At 40.5% G+C, this 8,537-nt stretch overlaps 1 protein-coding gene across 1 annotated transcript; it reads right to left on the bottom strand.

Annotated features, from left to right (window-relative positions):
* Nucleotides 1-388: 388 nt before the first annotated feature.
* LOC104156539 (transcription factor E2F6-like) lies at nt 389-5,539 on the bottom strand. Its single transcript, XM_009704631.1, is given in 6 exon segments — nt 389-419; nt 421-572; nt 2,077-2,191; nt 3,247-3,405; nt 3,722-3,938; nt 5,497-5,539. Coding segments are annotated over 6 exon segments (717 nt in total).
* Nucleotides 5,540-8,537: the final 2,998 nt, after the last annotated feature.

Genomic DNA, 8,537 nt, shown 5'->3' with positions numbered 1-8,537 from the left:
GGCAGTAATGAGCAAGAGCAGCACAGTCTCATTTGAAACGGCATCTTAACTCTCATGGCGATTATTTCGGCTGAGCTGCTGGGCTCTGCAGCGAGGCAGCGGAGAGCTGACACACACTGCTCCGTCCGCAGAGCGCAGCCCCGACAGGAAACCAGGAATGAGCAGAGGAAGGAAAGGGTCAGGGCACAAGAGTGCCTTGCTGTGTGTGCACATGCCTGACTCTCTGACCTCCTGCTGCTGTGAGGTAACACACCACCAGAGATTTCTCTTTCAGGCGTTTCCTATCCTCCCACACATCTTGGCCCACAGACTATGCCCAGAAAATTATACTTGTACAGTACAGTTTTCAACTTTACCAGAATGGTATGACTGGCTTCAAAAATAGGTATTACATGGGGATAAAAATGTAAATAGAAGACACTACCTTCGTCAGGAGGAACTGATGGCTCAGTTTCAGAAGTGACAGTATCCACATCTTCAAAAGTTTTGGCACCTGGCTTCTCTTGTTCCACCTCACATAGATACACATCAACAGGTCCTTTTGTGCTCTTCACATGTACTTCTATGCAATCCTATAAAACAGCAACTTGCATATAAACCAAAGAACAAATCTTACACACCAGTTATCTGGTTTTGCACATATTTTAAAGCTGGTAGATTAAGAACAGAACAAATACAGGAATGACATAACTATTTAAAATTGTGTTACTAGTTCTACATAAATTATGACTATTACACAGATTTGTAGGCCAGTTATTAAGCACCACTAAGCTAACAAGGTTTCATTTTTGATGAACATGCACAAATCTTCGTTTAGTCTTTTTACCTTTAGATAAACCTTTAGATACATGACTAAGATTTACTGTATGTTCAGGAAGAGTAACAAAATTTAAAACTTGATAAGTCAATGCCATGTATCAGAAAACCAATCAGAGCACACAGCAGCTTTAATAACATGCCAGAGCAATTAAACCATATTACTTCTGCTTTCTTTCAGCAGACATCACGTTGCAAGGTACAGAGCTAATCAAATTTAATAGACAACCTCTCTAAAATACAGCTTTTTAAATCCTGCCTTCTTTTGCTTCAGGAAGCCTCTGAAATTTTATCTTTTTCATCCCCACAGCATGATAGCCAGCTCCTTTTACCAGGGAAACCTCTGGAGGTCTATGCAGTGGATTCAAGTCTTCTGGTTCTATTGATTCATACCTCCTTTTCCTATGATGACATCTCCCTTTCCGTGCACACAGCAAGGCAAATTTGATGACTACACAATTAAGAACATTATAAAAACTCCACACGCAAAAGGAAAACAGAATTAAAGGTTCATTTGTTATCTTCAGCTTACTTCCAGTATTTCCCCTCTTTCACAGCACTACTTTAAACAGTAGGTTCCCAGTATATAGGCCCCAACGCAGGTGCAGTGTGACTGGGTGCAGAGGGCAAAGCGATGGCTCCTCTGTAGGACCCGAACGGGAGGATGCATGTTGTACCGTGAGGTGAAGACAGGGCACAGCACCCCACCTCCATGACAAATCCATCCTGACATGATCTACTGGAGTGCCAAAATGTTTTGTTAACCATACTGTGCATTTCGTGCTTTAAAATTATAGTAACAAAAGCCATCTACTCATTAAGTGGTAAGACAGCATTTACGCGCTGTTAAGATCATTATCAAACCATGCTTATTGCTTTGTTTGGTTAGATTTACAATTTTTGTAGATTTTAGTATACAAACATTAACAGCTCCTTGGAAGTTTCATTACCCTAGTAATTAGCAAACAAACTGATAGTGTAAATAAGTGACATTTATTACAGCTGTTCCATTCTCTCCAGCAAAATCAAATAAACTAAAGCTCAGACATGTTTATTGTTTAATAATTTACATAAACAGAAAAATACTGAAAATAAGTTTCTTAGACTATTATCTCTACAGCATTGTTTAGTGGAACACAGGAACAATGAAGTACCAGTATTTGCTATACATGACAAAGAAACTGGATTGTGGCTGCAAAAATCAGATTTGAGAACTTTTGTTCCCTTAAGAGAGAAATGTTACTTAAGAGAGAAACTTACTTCTTTAGGAACTGGTATTTCCAATTTGGTTTCTTCTGGAGCTTTGATTGCAATCACAATCTGTTCTTGAAATGCCTGAATGCTACAGATATCTTGATATGTCACATAAGCTAGTGTATACATTGGTCAAGGATTCTGTAAAGTAAATTTGCTAATAGGCGCAAGCAAAGATTATGATGTTAAGATATGCTGAAGCACAATACTGACTTAAGAAAATCAGTAAATAGTTCAGCTGAAGTTACTTTAATACAAGCTTTGTAAAATAAAGTATTAGATAACAAGTGGAAAACCTTTTTTCTTTATTTCTGGGAAGGAAAAAGCTTTCAAAAAATAGAAATTTTCTATATTAAAAAGCCACACACATTTGACAAAGTTTTCACAGATGTTGTCATTAAGGCTACAAAACAGAGGGAATATTGCCCTTGAGAAACTACTTCTTTGTCTTGTAATAACTATGCATGTAAATAATTTCCTGGAAAACTACAGAATTATTTTCTTAAACGGAACACGTAAGGTGTAATGGGAATTCTTCCTGATATCATACAGAAAACGGGCACGTTTCATTTGAGCACAGACCTTAACACTCTGCTAGACAAGGGAGCTAAGTAATATTTTATTGTAAACCAAAGCCAAAATCCAATGTCTATGTCATATTAAATCTCTCTTCCCATCTGAAACCCATCTGAAAGACAAGATTGCACTGGAACCTCTCTCAAGAGAGAGAGCAGTATTAGGACACAACCAACGTACCACTGGATCTTCTTGGCAAGAGGCCACTGGGACTCTGTTTTGGGTCCTCTTTCTCATCTCACTAAGCAACTCAATCTCCCTGGTAGGTCAAGACCTGCCCCTGAGACAACTTTAGTCTATAACAGAGAGAACAAGGTGATGGTCAGGGTACTAAGACTATGGCCCCACTTCCATTCTTCCGCAGCGGAAAGGTCACACAAATAGCACTCCCCTGAGAACAGGCTAGATTGTGCATGATACTGCAAAGCAGGGCACATGACTAGTATACACTAATATAAAATAACCAAAAAGTTTCCTATTATAAAACTCATTACGAAGTATTACTGCATACCCGTGCTACCAGCCTACACTTTTTACTAGATACCGAAGTACTCACAACCAAAACCACGTGTTAAAGTAATGCAAGAGTTAAAAGGATATTTTGCATTTTCTTTGTCATCTGTTAGTTCAAATAACTGATGAGCACAATCCTTGATTAATTCATCCAGAGCTTCTTCCATGGCTGACAAGTCAGAAAGTTCATCTTTAAGGTTTTGCTGCTCTGGCGCTTTTCCAACAACTTGGTCAAGATTAGAACCTCTAGAAGAATATGAAAGTTGTCTAGTATGTTTATATAAATAATAGCTTGTTTACTGAACACAAATTATATTAACAGAAAACAACGAGGAACTCTGGCATCCTTTGCTCTGCTGAAATACACCTCATTGTGCTTTTGCACTTGATACTTATTAGTATAGTAAGTAATTCAGACAGCCAAAGATACAGAAGAAATTAAAATATTTTTATATATTGAAAGTAATTCAATATACTTAAAAATATTCTCAAAGTTATAAACATTACTCATCACCACTGGGTTCGATTGTTTCAGAACTTAGAAGTTTCAAAGCCAACTCACACCCACTGGATAAGATTCTTAGATCTTTTCTGAATTAAGTGGATTCCATCCAACACATTGGTGATGTCATACACTCTTCGTTTTCGTACGCCAAGTGTTGTTGCTACTTCATTTAAATCAAGGACACCATCTGGAGCCGTTTTGACAAGATCCATGAATTTTCGGGTCAAATAAACCAAGGACGCGTCAAATCGAGGCTTTTTGACTTTCAGAGTTCCTGTAAAGTTTTGATAGAATATTTAGGGTAAACTACTACGTAAGTATGAAGTGTTCCTTAAAAAAACCCAACAGTGATGAAGTAAAAATGAAGATAAAAGTCTGAAAGCACTGCAATTATTAATGCTGACATTACAATGGCCTCATATAAAGTCTAAGTACATATACAATCATTGCAAACAAATGAAGGTATCTAAATAGCAAGAATGCACCTTCATGCTTTCAATGTTCATGACTTCCGACTGCTAGTATGGATATTAATAGTTGTGTAACTGTATGTTCTGTAGGACATGAGCTCAGACTACTGAATGAATACCAATGAAACTTTGGTTAACTATAGATAGTGTCAGGGCACTGCCAGAGAACTGCAGCTCTATCATCTGCTCCATGACACTGTTAAAATGTTTTTTCACATCCTTTTGGCCCAGATTAACCAGTAGATCTCCCAAATAACATTCTGGCATGGTTCAGGAGTTAGCTTGGTTTCAGGGACTGTTTCAGCCTGGACATTTTAGAGGACGAGAACTTAACATATGGACAAACTCTGGTTGTACTATTTAGCCTCAGGGCAAAAGAACTGGTCATGCCATTGTTTAATTTACTAATGCAATAAAGATCTACAGATACCAGGAGACCACAGGTTTAAGAGAGATCCCTGTGCTATGTGTATCCATTACCACCATATTTGCAGAAACAGCAGAAAAGTTACTGATGAACAGCTCGTTTAACTTTAGATTGTTATTTATGTATATTTTATGCATAAAGCACAAAAAAGCATGTATTTTTGAGGCACAAAAAAAGATGTGGTACACATGCACACTCATCCAATGCTACAGTCAATGAAAGATTGTCAAATCCTGCTGTTACTGGTCTTTTCTCCTGCAAAGCAAACCAGGTATTTCATATCTGGCCAAACTGTGTCACTGAGTAATACTCCAGTCTAATGCTTCAAGAGAACATGTGTGCACGTGTGTTCAAGCACATGGCGGTGTGCATGTGTGTAAGGAAGCTTCCCCAGAAAACAGTCTACTTCAAACTTCAGTATTTTTCCCAGGATGAATGAGACACGCAGTTGTACTCATAGGATATCACTCATTCCATAGCTGCAAGATTGCGCACTCTTTAACATGAAGTGACGGGTTCAACAACTCGGTTTTGGACTGTGTTACTGTGAGATGTGCGAGACTATCCAATTGGTGAGAAAAAAACAAAACAAAAAACCAACCCAAATTCACTCAAGCTTATATTTACATTGATTAATACCAGTTGAAAACCAACATTTGCCAGCATGATGTTCCAGCTTTCTCTTACTCACTTTTCCCGTACATTATTTTGTTTATAGCAGCGGGAAGATATACTTGCAGAAGATTTAAAGAGGAAAAACTATGAAGAATGTGTTGCTTCATACCTGTTATTTCATTTAGCATGCAGCATTCGTCCTGTTCTGCCTATATTAGATACACAACAATTTCTCATTTGTTTACAGCATGTACTCAGCATTGTAAAAAAGCACGAAATAATTCAAGAATAATCTTCACACACGGAACACAGCAACTTACTTCTCACAAACTGTACGTCATCATCCACATTCAGGTTGATCATTGGTGGCTAGGGAAAAAACAAACAAAACAAAACTGACATAAAATGCTATCTACACAGGAAGCTTCGCCAGAAGAAACCCCCAAATCAACTCTAGATGCTACAGCCATTGGAGGCCTGACAAGTCAACAGATATTACTGTGAAGGAGTGTCACTGGATAGAAGGGACACATGCTTATTAATTCCCATCAGACTTTCCAGCCCTTAATCTCAGCACACCTCCCCGTCTTGGAAAGCAGGAAATACCACTGAACTCCCTAATGCTCAAGCAATGGTCACAACACAAACAGGTACCTGTATAACTCTACTGAAACAAGCTTCAGCTATTCCATGTAACAGCTCACATACAGAAGATACACTGCTATTACATAACATTACAACTATATATTACAAGACAAGACTGGCAGCAGAGTCTGCTCTGATCAAGCAACCAACATGGTGAGCCTAAAGAGGTACTTCATTCCTCAAAGGAGCAGTTTCAAATTCAGACTCATTCCAGTTGGAAGAGACCCAAGGTGGTCTCTGGTCCAACCTCCAACTCCAAACAGGAACAGCCATTAGATCAGAGTAGCTTACTTAAGGCTTTATCCAATCGGGTCTTGAAAATTTCAAAGGATGGAGGCTACACCTCTCTGGGCATCCCATTCCACTGCTTGCCTGTCCCCACAGTGAAAAAGCTTCACTTTACATCAAGTTGCAACCTCTCTTGCTTTTTTTGTTTCAATTCATGGCTATTTCCTTTCAGCCTCCCACCACGCACGGCTGTGAACCGTCTGGCACCAGCTTCTTGTTAACTTCCTTGGGAGCTCTGAAGGGCTGCTGTGGCTTAACAAGCTCCCTCAGCAGTTTATCAACAGCCTTCCTGTACTGATGGGCCCAAAATGGACACAGCACTCCAGGAGCACCCTAATACCTGCCAAGTAAAGAATCATCACTTCCCTTGATTCGCTGGCTATCCTCCTGCTAATACAGCCTCATAGGCCTGAATGCCAGCACGTAGTGCTGGGGCATGTTTAGCCCACTGTCCATCAGGACCCCCTGGTCCTTTCAGTAGGGTAGTCCCCCAGCCTGCACCACTGCAGAGTACAGGCCCAGGTGCAGGACTTCACACTTGGAATTCTCAGCTTCCTTGGTTAAAGTTTATGAGATACTTGATGACCCATTCCTCCAGCCCTTGCCTAGCTATCTATGGCACGTTCCCCATCCATAAATATCATGAGGGTGCATCTCACGTCCTCCCTCTATCAACAGAGCTGATCCCAGGACAGACTCTGAGGAATGCCACTTGTAATCCAGCTTCGGGTAAAGTATGAACCACTAGCAACTCCTCTTTGAGCCTGATGATCCTGACAGGGTCTTTTTACTCACCTAGTAGTTTACAATCTGTAACATCCCAACTCAAAGAAGAGGATGCTACAGGAGACTGTTTCAAAACTCCTCCTACAGCTAACATAGATGACATCTAAGGCTTTGGATCTACAGGTCTAGTAATTTCATCACCAAAGGTAATCAGGTTACAAATACAGTCATGTTGGCTATTGCCAGTTGCCTTCTCCTTCACGTGCGTACAAATAGCTTCCAAGAGAACTTCATGATTTTCCAAGGGACTGAAGTAAGGCTGACTAAGCTGCAGCCGGACTCCACAACATCTCAAAGATCATGACAGCAACCTCACAATGACATCCGTCAGCTCTCTTGGGATATATCCCAAGCAGGTCCTATGGACTTGTTTGGGCTGGGATTTCTCAAGAGATTCCTAACTTGACACATTCCCATTGCTGGTCGTTCCTTTCCTTGAATCCCGTGTCTTAAATACAAAGCCTAGGGGACATCAGTTCTGAAGACTCGTGCAAGAAGGAAGAGAACTTCAGCCTATGTGTCTGCTCTTCCTAAATCACTTGCCCCATTTAGCAGCAGATTCACATTTCCCCCTTCCCCCTTTACTGCTAATGCAGGAGTAAAAAGTTCTTCTTGTCACCCTTGACATTCCTTGCTAGTTTCAACACTATAACTTTGGCTTTCCTAGCATTGTACCTACGGGTCCAGACAACGGGTTTTATCCTTCTCCTTTATAGCCTGTCCTTGCTTCCACCTCCTGCATTATGTTCTTTTTGCCATTCCCAGAGTGCAGACATAGCTGTGCCCATCCCTCAACACATTTACTTGTTGTCATGACTATCAGCATAGAATGTCCTTGTCCTTACAGTCCTCCACCTCTTTGGCTCCTCCAACTTTCAAAGTTGCCTCCTGTAAAATCTCAACTACCTGTTGCCTGCATAAACTGGAGTCCAGGTTCTGTACTCTGCTACTAGTCCTCCTCACTACACTCAGGGTCGTGAACTCCATTATTCCATCGCCATTAGAGCCAAGGCTGCTAATGGCTGACTTCCCAGTTTATGAGAAACAGATTCAGGAAAGTATCACCCCTGCTTGACTCATCTAAACACCTACATAAAGAAGCTGTGCTTCTTTGTTTCTTACAATCATCACCTCCAATAAGACGACGTTTCCAATTACCAGTGTAAAAACTCACATAAACCTTTTCATAGCTTTAAGACAACACTACCAAGTAACATTTTGCCCAACAGTTAGTGTTAATAGAAATAAACATTTTTCAGAAGTTTTACAGAATTAAAAGTAGGCCTGTTTTTTTGTTAGCTACCTCATGACATTACTAAAAGTATGGTGGAAGCTGCATATAAGATTACCTGAAGATCACAGATATTCAGATGAGCACAGAATACACAGTTATAGTCTGTTTTTCTCAAACATAGCTACATTTAACTCTACTAAGAGGCTACACGTGACACAGCTAAGAAAATCATCCCTTTGCACTGTATTTTCCTTTCCCGGGCAGCCTGCTAAAATGCCGTGAGGGAAGGAAACATCACAACGCCGCTTTCGTGGGCGAGGCCCACCGCATCTTTCCAAGTCGGGGCTCTCCTGCCGGGCAGGCCTCACGAAGGACTTTCGGGGATCTCCCCAAGACCCCCCGCGGTGG

The sequence above is a fragment of the Cariama cristata genome, unplaced genomic scaffold (assembly GCF_000690535.1).
Source record: "Cariama cristata isolate BGI_N322 unplaced genomic scaffold, ASM69053v1 scaffold45617, whole genome shotgun sequence".
Lineage (NCBI taxonomy): Eukaryota > Metazoa > Chordata > Aves > Cariamiformes > Cariamidae > Cariama > Cariama cristata.
Note: the sequence above shows the minus strand (reverse complement) of the source record. Positions and strands in the feature narration are given on the sequence as shown.